At 38.0% G+C, this 24708-nt stretch overlaps 1 protein-coding gene across 2 annotated transcripts in view; it reads right to left on the bottom strand.

Moving 5' to 3' along the window:
* The window catches only part of Reln (reelin), a 453190-nt gene extending 434185 nt beyond the window's left edge, over positions 1–19005 (bottom strand). For both annotated transcript variants that reach the window (XM_078040200.1, XM_078040199.1), the window contains exon 1: positions 18481–19005. In XM_078040200.1, the coding sequence (XP_077896326.1) occupies positions 18481–18706 (226 nt within the window). In that variant the 5' untranslated portion in view covers positions 18707–19005. The remainder of the gene's footprint in view (positions 1–18480) is intronic.
* Positions 19006–24708: the final 5703 nt, after the last annotated feature.

The following is a 24708-nucleotide window of genomic DNA, read 5'->3' on the forward strand; positions in this document are numbered from 1 at the left end:
TCTGCAGGCATCAACATATGCTACTGAGGACCAGTTGGTGGCCTGTGAGAAATAACTGAAGAGGATCAGAGGAACTCATTAAGTGACAGTAATGAGTAGCTGAGCCCACTCTCAGATGCCTCTGCAGAAAACCAATGTGGGCAGAGACATCAAAAACACTTTTCTTGAGCAGGACATGGTGGCACATGCCTAGAATCTCAGCAATTTGAAAGGCTGAGGCAGGAGATCACAAGTTTGAGGCCTGCCTGGATAACTTAGTTAGACCTTCTCTCAAAATAAAACATAAAAATGTTGGGGATGTAGCTCAATGGTAAAGCAACTTTGGGTTCAATCCCTAGTTCCAAAAACATAAAAAAGAAAAATAAGCCTTTTCCCTTGAAAAATTAACCCAATCCCTTCAAGATGAGATGAAATCATTGCCATAGGGTAATTCGAACAGGGTCTGCAGCAACAGGTTTTCATTACTAACATGGCCCACTTCAAAATGTTTTATTTAGACAGAAGACAAGGAAAAATTGAAGAATCATCTTTAAAATTAAATATATAATGAAAAGAAGAGAGGGGACAGAAAAAAGGGAAATTAAAAGTATATAGGAAATTTAGAAAGGTAAGTAAATGTAAAGGAGAAGAAATTAAATCTCAATGAAGGTTCAACAAGGCAAATATTACTGCTTCCTTTTTCAAATCTACTCTAACCCTCTAGTTATTAGTAAAAACTTGGTAATTCTTTTCACTAAGCTATTTCTGTAATTCATTTGCAAATTGGGATAAGAGGCACTGGACTATTCAGAGCCAGTTTCAAAAGATGGAAACAGAATCCATGAGAAGACATCTTTTAAAATAACCATCCAAAAATGCTAAATGATGTCAAATTTTTATATTCTTCTAATAATAACTATAAAATATAGATAAAATTTTATAACATGTAAAATAATTTGATCTGAGCTATCATGGTTTATTGATATATAAAATGCTAATAAATTTGATTAAAATTTCATGATAAGAAAGAAACAACCTATTAAAATTGATATTTAATAGGTTCCACTACCTGTCTGTGTCTCCATTATCTCCACTGTAAAATGGAAATCATACTAACATCCACCTGTAAAGGTTCTCTTAAGAATAAGTTAATTCCTCAAAGGGTTTAGAGAAAGACTCAGCTCACAGTGAAAACTTAATTACTGCTGCTGCTGTTGTTGTATCTTATCTATTGTGCATAATGCTACCATCCTTATTTTCCCACCCATAAAACAGAGGAGTTTGTAATTACAAGAGATATGTTTTTAAGATTAATAATTGGCCAGGCATGGCTGTATACACCTGTAATCCCAGCTACTCAAGAAGCTGAAGCAAGAGGATTGCAAGTTTGAGGCAGCCTCAGCAATTTAATAAGACCCTGTCTCAAAATAAAAAACTAAAAAGGGCTAGGGATATAGCTCAGTGGTAGAGTATCCCTGGATTCTATTCCCAGTCCCCCACCAAAAAAGTTTAAAAATTAATTAATTAATTAATTAAATTAATGAACTGGGTTTTTAACTCCTCCAACTAAAGTGTTCTAAAATTTCATGCCCTAATGTTCTATCGGAAATAAATTTCACTCAGTAAGACAGAAAATTAAGTTGTTGTGGCCTTTTATGGATTATGTGCAATCTGCCCTTTTCCTCCATCATGCTCTAATCATTTCAAATGCCTTAAAGAAAGTTCCTATGGATGGAAAAAAATCGACCCCCAAAAAATATTTGCAAAAACATTCAGAGAATCCAATAAGATGCCTAGATACAAGATACATTTAAAAAATCAATAACAGGGGCTGGGATTGTGGCTCAGTGGCAGAACACTTGCCTAGCATATGTGAGGCACCAGGTTCGATCCTCAGCACCACAGATAAATAAGTAACAAATGAAGGAACATCAACAATCAAAAATTTTTTAAAAAAAATCATTAACAGTCCTACATACTAGAAATGACCAATAAGATATATATTCCAAAGTTAACATACACCAAATAAGACATACACTCCAAAGTTCTTAGTTATTTGTGGCCATGTTCATGAAGAGCAGGAAAAAAAAAATGGGTAGTCAGAAGTGACATCCCTAGTCAAGGTCAAACAAGGCTCATTTCTTCTTTAAGCTCACATACAGTAAACAAGTGCCCCTTTACAATCTACTGAGTATCTCATTTTTGCGTTTCTGTGCTTTTTCTTGATGATTTCACTATTTAAAATAGCCTTCAAGGACAGTGTTAAATGTTAGTTAGTGTGTGCCTTACACTCTACACAGCAGTGATGTGCCTTACAGGGACAATACATTCAGGTATGCACTGGAGGTATTCAGTCATAGTGATGCTGGTCCAATGTTACTGAATCAACTGTATTTATTTACTAAGGTGTTCTTAAAAAGAAATACACTGCAACAAGGTAAGGTACTGATCAACTAGTGAAAATGTGACTAGAGATTCACAGGCACTTAACTTTACATTTATTCTAGATTAATTCAGCATTCACTAATTTAGTATTCACAGAGATTTTACAGAATATAACTACCATGGATAATGTGAATTAATTATTAAGAATAAAAGTAGCAAAGTCTGGCTGGGCGTGGTGGTGCACACACCTGTAATCCCAGCAGCTTGGAGGCTGAGGCAGGAAGACTGTGTGTTCAAAGCCAGCCTCAGCAACAAGCGAGGTGCTAAGCAACTCAGTGAGACCCCATATCTTAATAAAATACAAAATAGGGCCAGGATGCAACGCAGTGGTCAGTAACAAAGTCAGTACTAAAATCCAGACACGTCTGATTCCTAAGACCATACTAGTAAATACTATGTCCTGCTCATCCTGTATGAAGGAAACAATAGATGGATCTGATTACATTAAAATCAAACAATAAAGGGCTGGAGTTGTAGCTCAGTGGTAGAGAGAGCACTTGCCTCGAAAATGAGAGGCATTGGGTTCGATCCTTAGCACCACATAAAAATAAATAAATAAAAATAAAGATAAAAAATAAAAACAAATAAATTAAAATAAAGATAAAAAATAAAAATATGTAAATAAAAATAAAGATTAAAAAATCAAACAATAAAGGAAAAGTGGGAAAAATACTTATAGCATATATTATCATGGATTACCAACACTGATAAAGAGACCTTCAAATCAATATTGAAAAAAGAAACCTTTTTAAAATTGAAAAATAAACAAAGTATTTAACAGATAAAGTGAGGTCACTGATCCAAGGTCTTACGACTGATCAAGCACGTTCCTCTTGTAAGATTTCTTTGGAGAATTTTTTTTTTACTTTCTATTTTTATATGTTTCCTTTAAGGTTGTTGCATATCTGTGGAGTATGGAGCCAAGCTATTTTAGTTTCTGTCCTTCTCATTATTTATCCCCATTCAGATGAAAATTTAAATACAAACTAGCTACCCATTCATCAAGATTGCTTCAGATTTATTTATGGTACAGCATAGAGAGGCTTCTGGGAATAAGAACTTAATCTATTATAGTTTCTATTAATAATTGCAGTCACTAATTGCTATGAGAACTTTGTTGGATATGCTAACTTATAGTTAAAGTAAAGCCAATTCAATGAAATACTATAAATAGCTTTGCCTCATCTCAAAGAACTCATGAGAATTTTGTAAGTCTGGAGGGTGGGAAAGCAGAAATCCGGTTTTCAGATTTTTTTTAAAAAAACATTATTATCATGGATTCAAAAGGCCGAAGTTTAGAAATCATACTTGCAAATCCCTCTTTATAAATAATTCTCTTGATTATTTTGGAATTATCACTTTCAGACAATTTTGGCTCTAACAGATATCAGACAGGGATTTCAAGTGCTATTTTTGTTCATGATTCATTAACTAAAAAAATTCAAAGTACCTGCTGTGTGCAAGGCACCATATGAAAAGAAATAAAGCAACCAACAGGGGATATGGGTACCAGGGAAAAGGGGTATCCAGCTTTAAATAGTGTGGTCAAGGAAGGCTTTTCTGAAGTGACATTTGAGTACAGATCCGAATTAGGAAGAGAAAAAGCACCAGGTTCTCTAAGTAAAGGCATTGTAATAGGGGAATTGCAAGTGCAAAGGCCCTGAGGTGCGACTCAGCTGCTTCAATATTTAAAGAAGAAAAAAAAAAGGAGCCCTCATGTTTGTAGTAGAGGAGCAAAAGGAAGAAAATGAGATGAGAAAAGGGACAGTAGAGCCAGGTCTTATAGAGCATTTATCTTTTTTTTTTTTTTTCAAAGAGAGATGGGGAGTGGCTAATCATATGGATAAAAAATAATAATTTATTATTTAAATTCTGGCAATTTTGTTGATAAAAATGGTAAATTCAATGGCTCCTTGGGAAAAGAGGAAGACTAGAGCTCTTTCAGGGAAATTGGAAGAATGGTTGCCTTAGGCATCAGCAGAGATGTGTCATGATTCTGGTTCTAACCAGACCCCTGGGGTTACTGTTTCAAAACTAGAATGAAGGAGCATAAGTGTTGAAGCAAGGAATGTGATGAGGAGCCTACTGTCATACCCAGATGAGGGGCGATGGCAGCAATGGCAGATTCTGGGTGTTTTTTAATATACAGCCAGAAAGACTGTAGTGATGGATTGAATGTGGATGCTAGAAAAAAAAAAAAGATCCAAGGACTAAGCAGTTATAAAGACTGAGCTGGCATTAATAGAGCAGGGAGGTACTCCAGAAGAGCTAGTGTGGGCATGTCAGGGCAAGGGAGACAAGAAGCTCCCACAGCCAGCTGAGCAGAGATGTTAGGTGGGTGGTAAGACTGGCAGGCACAAGGCAGTCAAAAAGTCATTTGGGAGTCAGTAGCATGAAGATGGCAGGTAAAGCTTTAGAATGAGTGACATCCCTAGGGATAAAGGGTAGATGAAAATAGAAAAGGAGAAAAGACAGAGTCCTGGGCACCCAACACTGCAGAATCAGGAAGAAACAGAAACAGCAAAGGAGGCAGCAATCAGAGACATAAGAAAGCCAGAGAATGAAATCTCAGAAGTCAGGTGGTGAAAGTGAATCAAGGAAGAGGGATTCATCATCGGAGACAAGTTCTGTTTCTGCTCTGGTCCTGGAAACCTGACGGAGAAAAGCGTTTTGACATTTTCCTAGTGAATATAGAGATGGTTTTTCTATAGTCTCTGTGAAGGCAGAGGCATGCACTCACTCATTTACCTTTGATAGACTCTTGCAGAATGTTAAGATTCCTGATGGTCTAAAGTGAAGAGGTGCCAACAGCATCCTAAGGTACCTGGGCTTTTGGTACAAAGTCAGGCAATCTGCACACCATGTGAAACTCTCAGAAGAGAATGACACTCCCACAAAACAACAAACTGCAAATCACTTTTAGGCTAGATCTTTATGGATGACAAGAGGACAATTCTGCTACAGCCCAATCACTAAGATTTGTGGTTTGAGGAATTTGAATCTAAAAACCAAGAAAGGAAAGGTGTCAAAAGGATGCATCCAGACTGTGGGGCCAGAAAAGCCTTTCTCCTGGTTGCTGCCATCCAGATACTTTTAGCAGTTCGCCATGCCCAGCCATAAGACACTGGCATCATTTGTAAGTGCAACGTTTGGACTTTCCTTCCAAATCTAACCCACCTTCATTAATCAATCCTTTCGCCTGTTAGCCAGAATTGACTTCTGCTGCTGGACACCAGAGTACCCTCACACGCCTGCCACCTCTCCCAACTGCACAGTGCTACAATCTTTAATAGGTCATAACTTTTCCAGTTAGGTCACTTTTCCAAGGCGGGAGGGGGGGAGAAGTTTATTTTTCTGTAAACATTTGTCTTAATCAAATTAATGGATGTCTTTTTAAATTTGATATATATTTGTCCCATTAGTTTACAAAATTGAGGATCAACTTTTCTACCAGTGAGCTACATCCCTAGCCCTGGAGATTTTTAAAATTTCACAACAAGTATACAATATATTGTTACTAACTACAGTAACCATGTGACACAAAAGATCTCTTGAACTTATTCCTCCTGACTGAAATTTTGTATCTTTTGACTGACATCTCCCTACCCATACCTCTGCATCCTCAGAGGCTGGAGCCTCTGATAATCAATATTCTCCTCTACTTCCATGAACTCAGCTTTTTCAGATTCCACATTAAAGTGAAATCATCTGTGTGTCTTTCTGTGCCTCACTTATTTCTCTTAGCATTAACATCCTCTAGGTTCCTCCACGCTGAATGACAAGATGTTCTTCTTAAAGGCTGAATAGAATTCTATTAATGGCTGCTTCTACAGGATGGCAACCAAGCACACGACTCATTCAAGATTTCCCATCCTAACTAGTTTGCCAAGCTTCCCTGTTGCTCATTATGTTGTAGAAATGCTTGGGAATGACTGTTACAGCTGGGAAAGAATCAACTTGCATGAGCAGAAATCACTGTGCAATGCAAACCCAGTCAATAAGCATTATTTTAACAATTGTAAAGAGTCTGATCTCTAGAGTATTTGCATTTTGTTTCAATGAATACAGATGGCTATCCCTTGGGTACTCATTAGTGATACCAATTTTGAATCCTCATTTATTTTAGTTTTCTTAAAATATTCCATAATTTAGGTGGAGTTGAAGTGTCTGCCTCAGTTTCTATGAACAGTCTTGCATAAACCATTTATATTTTAAAGAAATACTCTAAAAATTTTAACACCTGCATCAGGTCAGATCATCAGGTAAGCAGACTTGTGGCTTCCTACCGGCCTACCTTGAGCTCAGAGATTTACTAGAGCTACAATTTAGCATAGCACATCAGAAAAGGAGAGAAGGAAAACAGATCTGGTCCTTTGAGACTGAGAAAAGAAAACATCTGTATGGAAAACATCTATATTTTGGGTGACATTTTTCTAAAGGTTCAAAGTCCTTAGAGTTGTTAAAAGTTCAATGATTAAAGTTTTTTGTTTTTTTGTTTTTTTGTTTTTTCTCTTTGTGAAAACATGCGACTACCTTCAGGCCCTCCATAGGTTCTAAGTAGGCAGCTCTGAATCTGTCCACTGCTCTCTGATCTTACTTCTACCAGGGATCAATGGATCTTGGTTCAGATCTGATGTCAAACTTTGGGATAAACTACAAAGGTAACAAATCAGGAAACATGTGTATGCTAATGGTAGCACCAGGTAAGGGCAGATCCTGCTTCTTTTCACTAGACACTACCTAGCAACCCTTCATGCTTTATGTGTCTCCTGGTAGGCATGACATCTAGAGCTGAGTCCTGTATCCTCCATGGCAGGAAATAAATTATTTGGAGGCAAGGGCCTGAGTGCTTAGAGGTTGCTGGGGTTTGTTTCCCCCCTCATTCAAATGAGCTAAACAGAAAGTAATTTTTTAAAAGACCTAATTCATGTATGAAAAATAACCCTAGAAAGTTAAGTACAAAGTAAATGTTATTCCATTGGCTTGATATCACTGTATGAGCAGGACTTTTGAGTACTGAGCAAGCCAGACACTTCAGAAAGCTCTGGGTTATCACCAAGGACTTTCGTTGTATCCTACATCAGTCAGTTTCACAGGCTGATAACACCAAAAAGACTTCCTAAAGAATGGAATATATCACAAACAGATAAACTTCAATGCAAATCTCTTAAAATGTCCCTTCCTAAATTTTAAATTCTCCTCTAATATTCAAGTCCTATTCAAGTTCTATTAGTGAAGCAAAGAACAAATCTTATACAATTTACCTTAAAATCTTAACAAAAATTATATTCTCAAAGTGTTAAAAATAAATTTTGAATAAGTTTGAAAATCACCTTTTTATGTTTTAGTTTGCCATTGTACTTTAAAGGCATGTTAACACTTTCAGAAGAAGATAAGCTAGATGACATCTTTGCTTGTGCTTTATCTAAAAAACAATGTCTAGTCAAAAACTATGAACTTGGTGGAACTCCAGCCTTCTTTGACATGAATAACATCTTCCTGGTTTGATTTTGCAATCTTATTTAAAGATTCAATAGCAGAATTAGCTTTTAGTTTTGTTTTCTCTTTCTTGAAATTACTTTTATTACTTATTATTTTCCCTTTCCAGAAATAATCATCATTTCTAAAAATAAATGCATTGAAGTATAGATTCTGAAGCAAGATGGGCTGAGAACTCCCACATAGAACTTTTGCAATCTTAAGCAAAACACTTACCCATGACTTAGTTCTTGCATCCATATTAGGGAGATAAAAAAAAGTACCTACCTTTAAAAGTGGTTTCAGTGAGAACTACAAGAATTACTATATGTAAGGCATTTAGACCAGTGCCTGGTATATATTAAGGGCTACTTTAGGATTTGCTGTTATTGTAATTCATTATTCAAAAGTTTGTTAGTTGCCTTTTTTCAGTTTCTATCAGTGCTCGATATAGGAATGTGAACCCACTTTTTGTAAGAACTGAGAACCAAGTAACTTGCTTATATTTCTCCATCACAAACACTAGACATATAACATATTTTGTAGGATGAGGGTACAGGAAGTGTTTATACAAACAAAGGAAGTAAGAAAAGAACTGGAACTGTGACCATAGGATATCTCAACATTCACAACCCAGGTGGCCTAAACTCAAAGAGTACATGTTCAGGTAAGACCAAACGTCTGTTTCCTCTGTCAATACATTACAAGCAAAAGAAATGACAAATTTGGATTTGGCCCTGGAGGCTGAGCCAACAATAACAAACAAGGTGAAGGTTAGGCAGAGCTCAGATTTACAACCATGTCACACATCTATGTAATTTAAATGTCAACAGGATTTACATATGGTGACACTGCATTTTAGAGAGATAGGAGAGTCAGGAAATAAAGTTCAGAGGCAGAAACTAACAAGCATTCATTGTCAGTGCATGAGAAACTCCAGAAATTAGAGGTCAGGCATAGGTTACCTTTTCAAAGCAGAACTAGAAAAGTTCACATGAAATGTACCATCATTGCCACCTGCAGAAGTAACATACATTAAGGGATGTTTTGAGAATTTTTTAAAAAATATTTAATAAATTTTAATTTATTGCCAAAAGTTTCTTAGAAAACATCTGAGTTCCATCAAGGTCACCAAAAGTAATCCTATAAAAGGACCAGAGCAATTCAGAGCTTGATACAAGAATTGTAACTGATCTACAAGAGAAGGCCAACTGGGTCATTGTTTAGAATACATATTAATTATGATTACATTAAGCTGCATATAACAGAAATGTGACCTAATATGATAACTTTTCTTCCAAGAAATCCAAAGATTATTTCAAGACTGTTCTAGCTGTCTGGGGATATAAATAAACATCCAGGCTTCCTCTAAACTTCTGATCCATCAACCTTTATGTGGCTATTATCCAAAAGGTTACAAGATGACTGTATCATTTTCTAGCTAGAAAAAATAGATAAGGATACAGAAAAAAATAAAAATAAAAATCTTCTGAGACTTTTTTAAAAATCCCCCTTTATCAATTATTTCAAGAGCTTCCCAAAGATTACAACCAGCAGACTTTATACTTCATATGCCTGAATTACATGGAGCTATAAGGAAGCCCTCAGAGATATTTTTAACTGAACATATTGTTGATTTGAATAAAATCAATTAGTAAGAGAGGGAGCTCTAGTGATGACTGGGTAGACAACAATTAATATATGCTACAGAATGAGGCAGTATGAAGCCCTGAAACGGGACAATATTCCTCTCATAATATCTACGGAAGATGCCAACAATACCAGGTGGCACAAATTGGGTGAAGAAACTTATGAATTCTGGAATCTGCCATTAAGATCATCTAACTCTACACTTCCCATACAAGCTACTAATAATGGTCATTGTCTACAAACATCAACTTTGGTATAGCAGACAGAGTGCACTGGCCAATGCTTTTATCCTAATTAGCATATTTTTATTGTAAATGAACTAGCCTTCCAGTTCACCACCTGAACACTCATGAACCTTAGTTTCTGTAGGCAGTCTGATAGGCAGACTCTGGGTCTACTATCAAAATCTATCTTAGTTCTAATTTTGCTGAAATAGATTTGTATTTTAAAGTTATTTTACATAGCTTTGTTCTATGTTATAGAATTTCACAAAATATATTAAATTGAAGTATTTCCTTAACATCTTCCCCAAGACAACCACCTAAACACACAAATTTTTAGTTGTTATCATAACCAATCAACTCAAGACAAATAATTAATAAACAGGAATGTTTGGCTTAGGAAATGTCTAAATTAACAAAAGTTTTGGTTGGATAAAACTATACTAATTAACTCTACTATAACTACAGGCAACTCATACATCAGTTTTGGATGGGAAGCATTTTTTAATCATTCACAATTGATAATAAGCTTTATCCTACTTTTGTGACCCTCCTCAATATAATGGATCTGAAATTTCACATGAAATATGCCACACACTGACAAGGCACAAAATGAACACACATGAGTGAGGAACCCTTATCTGTATAGGTTGTCCTTATTTCAAGTAGAGCAAATGAACCAGATGATAGCTACTGTCACTTAGTAACTACCTACTGTGTGTGCGAGGTACTTTTTTTATATTGACTTTTTTAGTAACTGGCACTCTGAAATATGACAAATATTACTTCTATAATAAAAGAAGGGGGTTTGGGGATATAGCTTAGTGGCAGAGTGCTTGCCTAGAATGCGCAAGGCCCAAGGTTTGGACCTTAGCATCACAAACAGAAAAAAAAAAAAAAAGTGAGGAAACAGGGTCACAGAGGTTAGTTCATTTACTACAGGGACACCGGTAACATATGGGAGAGCCAGATATCCACAAATGTTTGTCTGCTGCAAAAGCTTGAACCTACACTGTTGTACCTCTCTGGGCTTCGCTCTTAGGTTTGCTAAGTCTGGGTTCTTGGCTATGGAATCTGAATTTTTTAGCTCTAATAAACATTAGAACTCACATGGTACAAAACAATAAAACAGATTTATGTTCAATAAAGACTACAGTACCTCCCTTCCTGACTCTCAATCTAGCATTCTTTGCTTTATTCCACATCAACCCCCTTATTAAGTGCCAACAACCTGAAAAGGATGGCATCACTATGTTGGAAGCTTTACAACTACAATTAAGAGCTTTGCTAATGAGACCAGCAAGCCATGAGACAACTTGAAATGATAGAGTGATGATAAGTCGGGTCTCCATCAATTTACTAGAAGAATCCTTGGAGCACTCAAGCTTCCAAGATATCTCCAAATTGAGTGGCCTTTTGGACTCAAACTAATTCAGTGTGCAGTTTCTAATTTCTACAACACGTACATCCTATTTGTTTCTATGCACAAACTTCAGATTCTGTAGCCTGACCACATAACTGATAGCAAGGAAAGCAGCTAACTCAGAACTAAACAACTATAGGCTGGAAAATTCTTCTGAGAGATTTCAGAGTGGAGGAGGAGGGAACCACTTTTCTTAAGTAATAACTAGTCCATAAATTGAAAAATAAGCAAATGTACTTCATAGAAAGATAAAATTGATATTTTAAGAATGTATTATATAAAGCCTACTTATGCACTTCAGTTACTGCAAATAGCAAATCAATATAATTGTTTATAGAAATGCAGTGTCATTTTTCATATTATAAAGGGAAAAAAAGGAGTAGAGATGGTGACAAGTGGAAATCTGAAGGGAAGAAAGAGAAAGAGAAAAAAAAATTAAAAGCAGCAAGGAACAGTGACACATGCCTATAATCCCAGCCATTTGGAAGGCTGAGGCAGGAGGACTGCAAGTTTGAGGTCAGCCTCAGTAACTCAGCAAGACCTTGTCTCAAAACAAAAAATAAGCAATGGGGTTGTCACACTTGTCTAGCATGCACAAAATGGTGATGATGATGATGATGATATAAATTTTAAAAAGAACAGAGTTGTGAAGCAGAAAAGAAAACAGAAAAAGAGAGGGAAAGCAGGGGTCCATGACACAGAATGAAAAAGAAAAAGGAAAGATAATGTGAAAAATGAGGAGGAGGGGCTGGGGTTGTAGCTCAGTGATACAGCAGCGCTTGCCTAGCATGCATGAGGCACTGAGTTTGATTCTTAGCACCGCATATAAATAAATAAAACATCCATCAACAACTAAAAAAAAAATTTAAATAAGGAGGAAGAGGGATCAAAGGAGAGAGCAAGAACCAGGTGGAAGGAGAGGGAGACAGAGCAGGAAAGGCAGAGACACTGAATGTGGCACTACTGGTTATCAGTCCTTCTCACATCCCTTGGTTTTTATAATCAACATTCAGCTGTTTCAAATATGCATCAGCTCTCCTAGAAGTCCTTTAATCAATAAAGTTGCATTTTCTTCAATGAAAAGTTTTATTTTTCTATGTAAATCTGATTTCAACATTAAAGGATATCCAGGTTTTTAAAAGCATACTTTGCAAAGTCTGAATCAAATAACTATCTCTTTGTGGCATTCAAGACTACCTAATTACCTTACCTTTGTCTTTGAATGATCAGAACTGCTTTGTACCTCAAATCAACATTTGCACTTTTGTAAAAACTCACCTACCTACAATACACACATCCTCAAATCCATTTGCTATACCTGAGTCCTACCACTAATAAAAGAGGAAAAAAGTATCTTTAAAATAGTAGAGAAGAACACATGTTTAAAATAATTAGGTAACCAACAGGAACAGCATTCAGTTCTTCAGAAGCTCTGCCTTTAGTGAGATAGGCATCGTGAAAATTACTCTGAGCCACACACGGACACCAAAGGAAGATAACTTCATGAGGAATGTCCTTAGAGCCAAGAATTTTTTCATAAGTACATCATTGCTGTGTTTAATCAGCCACATAGGATATTTTTTAATGTTATTATACCTTTAAATTTTTTTAAAAAAATTCTGTAGTTGTAGATAGATAAAATGCCTTTATTTTATTTGTTTTTTTTATGTGGTGCTGAGGATTGAACCCAGTGCCTCACATGTGCTAGGCAAGTGCTCTACAACCAAGCCATAACCTCAACCCCTAGGATCTTCATATTTGAAAATTTAATCCCAAATTGTAAAAATATGTTTTTAAAATGGCTTTGTTTGAAACTGATAAAATTGCTGGGTGTGGTGGTACACGCCTATAATCCCAGAACTAGGAGGCTGAGGCAGGAGGATCAAAATTCAAGGCCAGCCTCAGCAACCCTGTCTTAAACTAAAATAAAATTTTAAAAGGGCTTGGGGTGTAGCTCAGTGGTAAAGCACTCCTGGGTTCAATCCCCAGTACTACTAATACTAATACTACTAAAAATAAATAAATAAAATTGATAAGGTAAAAATCATAGAGTTTGGTTATTTTTTGAATGACTTTAAAATCAGGTGGAGGGAATGAATTAATAACCCCAGTGTTTCTTGAAACACAAATTTAGATAAATGCATTTCCTTTTTTGTTAGTGATGTGTCATTACTCCGACATAACACAAACTCCTTCTCTCTGTTCATCATGAACCTGCTGTTCCAATCTAACGCACCATCTTCCTTCTTCTCCTAGTGGAGTGTAGAGTAATCCACTGTTTTTGTTTCCATAACACATTAAGAACTTTATATTTTTGTTTTGAGTATATGTACAAATTTTTTAAATGTAAATGTTCAAATTATACTGGTCACTCAAGTTTTGTTTTAGCAAAAGCTATTTGAAATAAGAGGGTTATCATATCAGCAACTATTGATAAAGATTTAAAGACACAATAAATTTCAAAGTAGCATTTAAAATAATCAGAAAACAATCAAACAATTGTGGCTTTAATATGAAAATCATGACATAAGACTCCCAGATCATTCTATAAAGTTTACCAATTCTCAAGAGGAAGACAGATTTTAAATATTTTCTACTGAATAAAATTAACTTCTGAAAAAATTGAAATAATACTAACTTTAAAATCTTATTAAAATATCCATCATTTTATTTTTTAAAAAATTGGAATTAGATAGTTTTGTTTTAAAAGTATATTAATGATTGCAATAATAATCTACCCTATTTTATTCTTTTACATTTTTAATGAAAATAAAAATATTGTTAAAAATAAAGTTCACAAAAATTGGAAGGAACCATCTTAATTAAATGATTTCTAGTACTGAAGTGCTATGAATGAAGTAAAAAAAATCTGCCTAAATAAGATGTTTTGAATTAAGATTCTAAAGACCTAGTTTAAGACTAGAATTAGAACACACAGGGAGAATATAAATTATGTTAGGCAAGATTTATGATTTCAGAAACAATCTGAACCACATCAGTAAAATGTGTTTGAAATAAATTGTAGACAGTAAGATGAAATATGTGACAAGTAGAGCAAAATGCTTTAAAATGCCCAATTTTCATAGTCATACATAAGCCGGACACAGCTGCAGTTCACTTATAAACTGCACTTGACAAATGATTCTAACAGTTTAAATATGCTGATTCCAGGATGTAAAACATATAAAGGACAAAGAATCATACATCTGATCAACGATGCCTATTTTAGCCATAGCAGATTACTTTAATTCAAATAATAAATTTATTCCTTTGAAAGCAATTAAACCTAAGAGTATATTTTCAAAAATCATGTCTGACATAAATATCATTCCTGTATATGAAAGGTCATTACACTGTTCTTTCTTTGAACAGTGATTTTTAAATAACAACCAGTTGATTTCAAAACATATGTAAACTGCCCTTAATCCTCATTCTAATTATGCCTTTTTAAAGATAAATGTTCAGTTTTAGCAGTAGGGAAATTATTGTCCTGCCCTGCGCACATATCTTTTTTTTTCCAATAAATAATGGAGTGGAAATGTAGAATAAAAGGACTACTGATATTGTTGCTAGATTTACAAAATACAATAAAATCTCCCTTTTAAAACAGAATGCCCTATCTCCAATTCAGTTCTGCTGGAGACATTTTTTTTCTCTTCAGTCACCATTTCAAAGCATATTTCTCACTGTTAATCAATACTTGCCACATTTTATGTCACCAAAGTGACAGGGATTCTAGATCATTCTAGATATTCTGGTAAACTGTTTCACCAAAGCACAAGTATTTGGGCAGATGCATTTACCTATGCTTGGCTTTCATGCACAATGATTTTCTAAGGAATGACCTCTCCTTTCTGATGGTGACTGAGTAAAGTCATTCTTGTGAGAGGGCAGTCCTTACTGAAATGATTTTAGGGGTACCTAAAAGGTTTTCTATTCCAAAATATAAGCCTCTTCAGTGCTATCAACATTATTTTAAGAAAAAAAAAAAGTCCTTCTAGAGTTGCAAATAAAACTGGGAGAGAATTTAATACTGACAGATTGGAGGCCAGGAAGAGGGGTTGCAAACAAAAATGGCAGGTATATACCTGAGGGTGCAGGTAAGGAAGAGGGAGTATTGTGGGAGACGGAGAGGACAGACTTCAACCCAACCCTCCCCGTTGACAATACTGAGCTTGTCCCTAGGAGAGAACAGTGCATGGGGCACTTCTGGGAAAGAGAAATGGCTACCTGAGTGGATCATCCAGGTTTTTGTTTCCTATTTTCTCATCACTTGAAACTTTCTGGGGGCGGAAAAAAAAAAAATCCAGATTTGGAGCCTGGAAACCACATTATAGAAATTGACCTATGTTAGGATTTGTGCCCCGCCCCTTAAAAATGCCAAGGAAAAAAAGTTTTAACCCTGAGGCCTTTCTAATTCAACATGATATACATGATACCTCTTTTTTGCTGAGTTCCTACCCTGTAGTATATTCATGGAAAGATATCATAGTTCATCATGACCAACAGTGCCCGCAGGAAAGTCATATACAACAGAATTTAAATCATACAGGAAGATGAAAACAGAGATACCAAATGATACCATTTTGTTAACAGATGAGGTTTGTTAGATGTAACCACACACTGTTGATAAAGCCACAGATATTACAAATAGATGGATAAGCTACTTAATGTTTGAAAACTGTGTTAATTCTTACAAACTTCACATTCTTTAGTACTATATTTTGACCTTGTGTCAAAGATTTGACACAAAGAAATCTTTAAATAAATGGGATACATACAGGAACCTATAATTTTGAACCATTTTTTTCCAGGTTGTCACACAGACCATATCCCAGAGGGTCACCGACTGATCTATGATAATGCACTTCTATCTCAGTGCATTCTTTCTAGTTAAAAAAAAAAAAAGAACACTCATAACTATCAATTCTCCACCCAAAATACCATTCATTCAAATGATGAGCTCAATGGAAATTATAGACAGGACTGATTTTTCCAGGATAACTGCTAGATTAAGAAAGTTAGAAATCAAATTTCAAGCTAACATTTTACAGATTTCTTAGCTTAAGTAGATTTTTTTGGCCAAATGGCCTTCCATTTTTGTCACATATTGAAATGAGCTAACCACAAACGTATGGTAGGTTAAGTTTTCCTATCAGCAAGTCAATTCTTACAGACGCTATATAATTAATTTTTAAAACTAATTTCCAAAAGTTTTAAAATAAGAGACATATTGGCATTACTTCATTTTTAAACAATTTCTTCTACTTTAGAACATTTTACAGGAAAAACTCTCACTGAAGGCCTCTAGAAACCAACAGTTCAAAAATTTAAATGCCCGATAAAACAGGTAAGAGGTATTTAAAATTTGATATATTCTCAAAGTTTATAATATTTTGACCTTTCAACTTAATAATAAAATTTCTCTACTTATTTTGTTGGCAGAAAAGAGGTGGAAGTTTTGACTCCCCCCACCCAGAATATCTGATTTCAAGTATTATTCTTTTTCTATAATAATCAATCTTCATCAGACTTAAGGATATAATTAAAGTAACTCTTGGGTTCATTTGCTAACTGCAGAGTAAATTCAAAAGCTAAAGCATATGCTAATGCTTTTATTCAGTTTTCTACATGGCACTCACTCTACAAAGGATGCTGAAAACAGAAAAAAAAATAAGACTTTGTATCATCACATAGTCTTCCATCACAACCTGACAATCATACCTTTTAGCCTAACCTGAATTCAGTGACCTGTCACACTCACTCACAAGTAAGAACAGGCAAACACCTTTACTAAGGGTCACACAAAGTAAGGACAGGATCAATCAAACAGTTAGGTTGAGTTAGGTCTGGCTTGCCATCGTGTTGGCTGGTCCTTCAATTTAAAGATTTCCATGACCCCAGAAAAGCACTAGATTGTTTTGGGGAAGAGAATGCAGTAAGCTTTTTTATTAAAGAAAAGACTAGTTACAGAGAATTAATCTTCCAAAATTAATTATAAAGTTCCACACACAAGGTTGACACCATGCCACAGGAAATTGTGAAAGTGGTGTTTTAAACATCTAGGAAGCATTTATTTAGGCTAAAATTTTAAACCAGATATAAATTTTTAAAAAATAGAAAACTCTAAAGGATTCTTATAATTTTTACATGCATGTCTGACATTCCAGCACCCCACAGATTACCTTCTGCCATGTCAATACCTGTTAGCCTATTAGGGAAAGAAACTATGACAAGAGCTTACTAGATGATAGTTTCTATTTGATTGGGTATAAGTACTTTTGCATTGAAATTCTAATTAAATAGTGCCTGTCACTACTTAAAAGCTCCATAGATGTGAAATGTTCAGAAGTCCCAGCAGGAATAGAGAAAATAGACCGTATTTGTATTTTTTCACATACTCAACTTGTAGCTTAAAATACATGCACTACATGAAATTGCATTTCTTGAAGGTAAATTTTACTTCTTCAAAAATGTTTCACCTTGATGAAGGACTGCATAATGATCCCTTTTAAGAAGGGATCCTCTTTTTATAAGGGGCTTTCAGCTCCTACCTGGAAATTGAAGCTGTTTAGATAAAAGACAAAGTCATTACTAAACATCACAAAGACAATGCTAACAAAAATCACCACGTTAAAAGAAAGAAATCAGAAAAATCACCAATTGCTGATATTTCAGAGACTGACTTAAAGAATAGAGCTGGAAGCAGCCGCTCCATTTCAGGAGGGCTGTTTGACACTGAATGGAAGTAGAGGGAATCCCGGCTGTTGAGCAGCCGGAACTTCGCGGTGGGCAGGCGGGTGGCATGGGGCTGCCACAGACCGGGACGCTTCAATCTGTCACCAGCCTGTCTGGCAGATAACAGTGACAGCCTCAATGCCACCCCAGGACCCACCAGAGAGGACCAGGAGCAGGACAAAGGTCTGAAATCCAAGTAATGGGTTTAAGAAAGGAAGATGTGCAGGTTCATTCAACGTTTCAGCTGCAAGAATGAGGAGTGATGGGGAAAGACACCAGCCTCCACTATTTCTCAGGCGTTTAGAACAAGCACCAGTTCATTATGAAGAGATGTGTTAGGGGAGTGTGCAATGGGTGGAGAACAAATCCCAACTCACAACTCCATTCTCCACTAACTTTGTTCTCTCCCCCCTCAACAGAACGCAACGCTGGGGTAAGGTTTATCACGATTCTTGTTGAAATGGCCCCTCAGGGGGAAGGGGATAAAAAGCTGCGCTCGAGGGCGAACTGGGGAGGCGGAGAGCGCGAAGATGCTGTGGTACCTACCATGGTATTCCTGTCCCGGTACGTAGTAGGTGGGGTTGCCTGCAATGTGCAGGGAAATGAGCACCTCGCCCTGCTCCCCATCCCCTTCCAGCTCCCCGTGGTGGGTACACAGGAAAAAGAAGGGCGAAAAGCGGGGGTAATAGCCCACCGCCGCGCGCACCCTCAGCGTCGCCCCCATCAACAGTGCCAGGAGGAAAGTCCGCGGGGCCCAGCAACTGCGCTCCATGCCGCCGCCGCCGCCGCCGCCGCGCGCCCCTCGCGCCGCTCGCTCATCCAGTTTTGGAGACGCCGGGACCGAGGAGCCACGCGGAGGAAAGGCAAGAAAGCGGCAGACGGGAGCAGAACGGGTTCAGGAGAAGAGCCCCGCCGGGAAGTTCGAGGGAGACGGTGGCTCCCAAAGTTACTTTGAGCCGCGGGAGCGCGGGGCTGGGACTGCGGGCGCTGAGAGCGCGGTGTCCCGCCGCCTCCGTGCGCCGCTGCCGCCGCCTCTGCGCGACGCCCCTCGGCCAAGCCTGGGAAAGCGCCCGCCCCCCTCCACACCTTCTTAAAGCCCCGGGCGCCGAGTCCCCCCCGCCACTGCCACACGTGTCCCGGCCGCTCCCCCGCCCCCGCGAGCCGCCGCGCTCTCGCGCGCGCGCGCGCACCCGCCTGCCCCCCGCCCCCTCGGGCTCTCTAGGCGTCACCTAGTGAGGCACAAGACAGACGCACGCTTCCCCGGAGCCCCGGCCCGCGCCCGGTTAGCATCCGGAAGGGCAGGGAGGGGTGCTAGCCCTTGCTTGGAGCGGGGGCGCTGTCGGGGCTCCTGAGCCCGCGAATCTGCAGTGAGTGATGTAAAAGCCCCGGGGAAAGGAAACCTCCAGCCCAGCTGTCCTTAAAGAGCAAAAGGAGGCGGCCAGCCTCTTTGGACCTTAGATTTCCCTTTTTTTCTTCTTCTTTTTTCTTTTTAACTGGGAAGACGCGCAGGAGAAGAGGGGCGCAAGGGAAGAAAAAGGGAGGAAGGGACGGCGCTGGCGCGGGTTCTTTGTCTGTGCTGGCTGCGCCCCGCGCCCCTCGGGGCACGCCGCCTAGCAGCCAGCACAGCCTGGCTTAGGTCTGGGGATCCGCCCGCGGTCCCGAAGCGCGAAGGCCCCCCTTGCTCCCTTCCCAGCCAGACCTCGAGTCCCTCCCGCTGTCCCCCGCCTAGCTCATCGCTGCAGCGACAGAGCCTCATCTGTAGCCGGATTTAAAATGAGATTAAGCGAAAACGGAATTGGCAGCCTCGAGTGGTGCCTGAAAATGGTGATTTGTGCTGCTCGGGTGTAGGGAATTGTGAGGCACTAAGGGCTGGCGGAGCTGAGACCCGACAGGCGCTCTTCGCTGGACTGTTATTCATTGCTACTGGTTTCTTCAGGCGGAGATGGGTGTAATAATTTTTTAAGTCCGTATTTATTTCCTTTAAATGTCAGTTATGGCCAGTGTCCCTGAAATGGGGGGAGGGGAAGGCGTTCAGAGGAGCTGCTGAGGGCAGTGATGAAGCGGGTAGTAATGAGCTGCCGCACATGAGACTGCGGGGCAGTGAAATCATCCATAAGCACGTTTTTAACTGAGGACGGCTGGCAGGAGCCCTGCGGCATCCGGAGATGGGGAAACCGGGTTGCCAGATTTTAATGCCTCTCCCCACCCACCCTGGGCTTGCCACCAAGCCCAGATAAGCCCGCGTATACAGAAAAATGAGAGTATGAAATTGTCTTTGCCTGTAGCTGGGGCGGGGTGGATGGGTGAAAAGCAGGGTTCAAAGGGAGATCTCTGTAATCACTCTGTTGCAAAAGGAAGAGATTGTTTTTCTTCCTCTCAGCCAAGCCGAGTTTAGACAGGTAGAAAGGGGCCACTTACAGTGGTCTACTGTTCTCCCTTACTTCAAAATCCCCAAAGGGAGCTATAGCTGTAGCTCAGTGGCAGAGCGCTTGCCTAGCATGTGTGAGGCACTGGGTTCGATCCTTAGCACCAGGTAAAAAACTAAACAAAGGCATGCTGTCTATCTACAACTATATATATTTTTTAAATCCCCACAGGTTCAAGGCTATCTATCTATCTATCTATATCTATCATCTGTCTGATATATTAACAAGTCATTACGCTGTAGCTCTATGCTGGGCACAGGCTATAGATAGGCTGTAGGTCCTTAGCCTCATTTAATCCTAACACCACCTAAAGAGGCAAAAAAAAAAAAAAAAATTATCCCCATTTCACAAAGGAGGGAATGGAAAGGTTAATAACTTGCCCAAAATCTGTGAGGAAACCTGAATGCAAGGCAGCCTGGCTGGTTCCAAAGGCTCTGCCGCCCCCCCCCCCACCACACACACACACTGTCTACAACCCTAGCTAGCAGAAAAATACCACCAGTACTTGTTTGTCTTGTGGTAAAGCAGAATGTTGCTTCCAGATCTCAGTGTCCTGACCCTCATTTCTCACTACAGTCTCAGGCTTCTGAAAGAATTTCCTGATCCCCCATCCTAAATTAGGTTTTCTAGAGCTGCACCAACCAACAGAGTAGGCCCTAGCCACAGGGAGATACTTAAATTATATTAAAAATTAAGTTCCTCAGTCACATTAGCAACATTTCAATTATACACTATTTACCTCAAAAGCTACATGTGGTAGTAGGTACTGTTTCACACAACGCAAACTCAGACTGTGTCCATCTGCAAAAAATTCTCTCAAACAGCACAGTTCTATACTGAAAAGATGGATAAATGCTTAGTTGCTAATGCGTTCATTCAATCAACCAATATTTATCAAAAACCTCCTGTGTGTCAAAATGCTAGATGCAATGGGCTTAGCAGTGAATACATTTAATATTGAGCCTGTCACTGTGGAGTTTACAAGCTAGTGTTGGAGACAGGAAACTCATGGAGCAGACAAGAGAATTTCTGCCACTGGTAAATGCCATGAAGAAATAAAACAGGATGATGGCGGTAGAGCCTAGGGCAGGGAAGTTACCTTAGATTGAGGAGTTGAGAAAAGCCTTTCTAGAAGAGTGAGACGGGAGCCAAAACTGCAGTAATCTAGAAGAGCCCACCCTGTAGATGTGTGGGGGACAGCAAGCCAGCCAAGGAGAAGAAAGAATATTGAAAACCCTAAAGCAGCACCATGCCTAGGATGTTCTGTGCTCAGCAAGAAAAGGAAGGGTGGCATGGAATGAGCCCAGAGAAGCAGCTGAGACAAGAGTACATAAGGTGATGAGGAGATTTGAATGGGCAATGAATCAAAGGATAGAATATCAGAATGCCAAAAAAAGTTTGACAAAAAAATTTTAAGTCTTCTCCAGATTTAAATAAATATCTAACATAACATTTTAATGTAATTGTCTACAGAAGTTTCTAGATAGTATCAAAGGGCATTCACACATTTGTTTACTCTGACAAATATTAACTGACCAACTATTACATGCAACATACTGTGTTAGACACAGTGGAAAAACAGTTCCTGCTCCATGAAACTTACCTTTCAGTGAGAGAGAAAGATATTAACATCAATTACTATGATCAGTTATGGAATAACTGATATTATGTAATATGTACTCTAAAGGGAAATAAAAGTGACAGAGGGGGAGAAAAAGGCAATAGAGGCTTAATTGTGGAAGAGGCTAAAGCCAGGATCTATAAGAAGGTATCCACAATGAAAAGGAGAGTGTACAGTCAAGACTTAACACAAAGATCAGTGCAGCTGGAAACTGGCCCAGCCAGGCTACTAACATAAGCTGCGCCCTAACTGAGGACCTTGTCTGTGCCGGAATGAAAGGGAAAGAGGTGTATGGAAGAAACTGCACACACTCAGGCTTTTAGTTCTGGATCTAGTCACCGAATTTCTTTCCCAGTGCTATAGATCTAGCTTTTACTACTCCTCAGGCTTTTGCAGCTCGAGAAATTGTTGCTGTTGAGCAAGCTATTTTTTGAAATACTTTTTATTAAGTAAACTTTTAAATTAAGTATACCATTTGCATGAAAATAAGCAAACAAATCACACATTTAGAGAAAAATATAAGGGAGCACTTGATACAAGCAGCATCCAGGGAACCTTAGGTAGAAGTCCTCATGACCAATTTAAGCAATTGCTCTTCCCCAAGGAATGATTTTTTAAAAAGGACTTACTGTGTCTTCAGGGTGATTATTTTTGTCTGTTTTCAAGCTTTATATAAATGGAATTATGCAATATATTTGACTTTATATGTGGCTTCTCTGGCTCAAAATTATGGTTTTGAGAATAATTTGTGTTTTTGCTTATAGCAAGAGTTTGGGCATATATGCAGTATATGGGTATACGGGCAAATCACTATTAACTAATTATTAATGAAAATTCACACTATTTTCAGTGTAGAACCATTTTCAAATTTTGGCCTTTGTTAATCCATAAACTATGTGGTTAAAAACACTTTGGCACATATATTTTGGTGGTTATACGAATACATTTCATTTAGGAAAGGGAGTATTAGCCCATGGGGCAGGGAGAACCTCTTTTAACACACCAGTTCAACAGAACTAGTAAGAAACAGAAGTTCTTGGAGGTCAGAACAGAAGTGAAAGCAGGAATCCAGAGATAAACAGTGAGTATCCAACCCACCCAGCTCTCTGAGACATCTGTCCACTTCAATAGTCCTTGAATTTCCACTTTGATGACCATATGGTGTATGGGAACATGAGATAAAGCTTAGGGTCCGCCCTAAGTGGGAAGAATGATAGGACTGTGAAACTCAACATACAGTTTGTAAGATCAGTCCACAAACTATCTGCTGCCTGTTCATGTTGAGATATGTACAGAAATTAAGAGGATTTAGACACTTTTATAGTGAATTAAGTATCTGTCTGTGATGGAACACAGAAAGTTTTCATAACACCATGATAGGCACTCCATGCATAAAGCTGTGACCCATTCCTAAATAACTAGACCCTCAATGAAAAGGTAAACTAGGGGGAAATATATATATATATATATATAATATATTTATATTTATACTTATTGGTCTGATTCTTGACAGAGGGTAGTGATGACAGTCCTACCAAATTTGAAACTACGATCTGGCTCTCAAGAATTTCTGACCCAACAAATGTTTTCTCTCATATGTGGAAGTTAGAGCAAAATAAGGGAAAGAAGGTGGCAGAGGGGAATCAGACATCATAAATATATAGGGAAGATCAGTGGAGTAGAAGGTAGAGAATGAGAGGGAGGAAGGAAGGGTGGGAAAAGGGAGGAGATATGGAATGCATTTAACAAATCAGATTATGTGCAAATATAAATGTACCAAAGGCAATTTTACCCTTATGTACATGTAGAAAATACTAATCAAAAATAAATAAAGGAGCAAAAGGAAAATCATTAGAAAAGGAAGAACAGGGGGAAGGAACAGGGTGGAGAAAAATGGGGATTGAAAAGGTGGAGAAAAATGGGGATTGAAATTGAATTCCTTACATGTATGATTTTGTCAAAATGAACCCAACTACTATGCATGACTATAAGTTTCAAATAATTTTTTTAAAAACAGTTTCTGACCCAAATTTACACTTTTGTTTGATTAAAAACCTCAAGCCAAAATTAATTTTTAAGTGGTCTTGGATTAAAAGTGTTCCCACACAGCTGGCAGAACCAAATCCATATCATCTCCAGGAAGGATAAATAACAAAAACTCCTTGTAAGTGAGGCTTCAAAGAATTCCAACTGATGCAGCCTCAAGGAACATGTTCACGATTTAAAAAAAAATCACTAATGTGGTGAGAAAGCAGAACCTTGTGAATAATCATAAACAATAAATACAATCAAATTACAAAGATTTTAGATATTGGAATTATCCACAATATAATATGTGGTATTTAATAAATTTAGAAATTTAAAAAAATATTTCAAAAATATAAAACTAAGAATAAATGACTTCTAAAACTCACCAGGTATTTCCAAAATGAAAATCTAAAACTCTTAGGAGAGAGACATGTGCTTCTAATAGTCTGGAATACTACATCTTCTGGGAGGCCTTCTTCCTGCAAGACAACTAGATTTATCATTAAGCTTGATTTTCTAGGATTATTGGGCTTATAGAAAGTAAAGGAAATCATTAAAGTAATCAGCAAGTTTAACAAAGGCATCACATACTAGCTATACAATTTGCAGGACTCCATACAAAAGACACACATTCAGTTCAAAAAGTAGGAAACCAAGTCCATTAAAGGTGTGTGCGTGTGTGCACTTGTGCACGTGCAT

This window comes from Ictidomys tridecemlineatus, chromosome 2 (assembly GCF_052094955.1).
Source record: "Ictidomys tridecemlineatus isolate mIctTri1 chromosome 2, mIctTri1.hap1, whole genome shotgun sequence".
NCBI lineage: Eukaryota > Metazoa > Chordata > Mammalia > Rodentia > Sciuridae > Ictidomys > Ictidomys tridecemlineatus.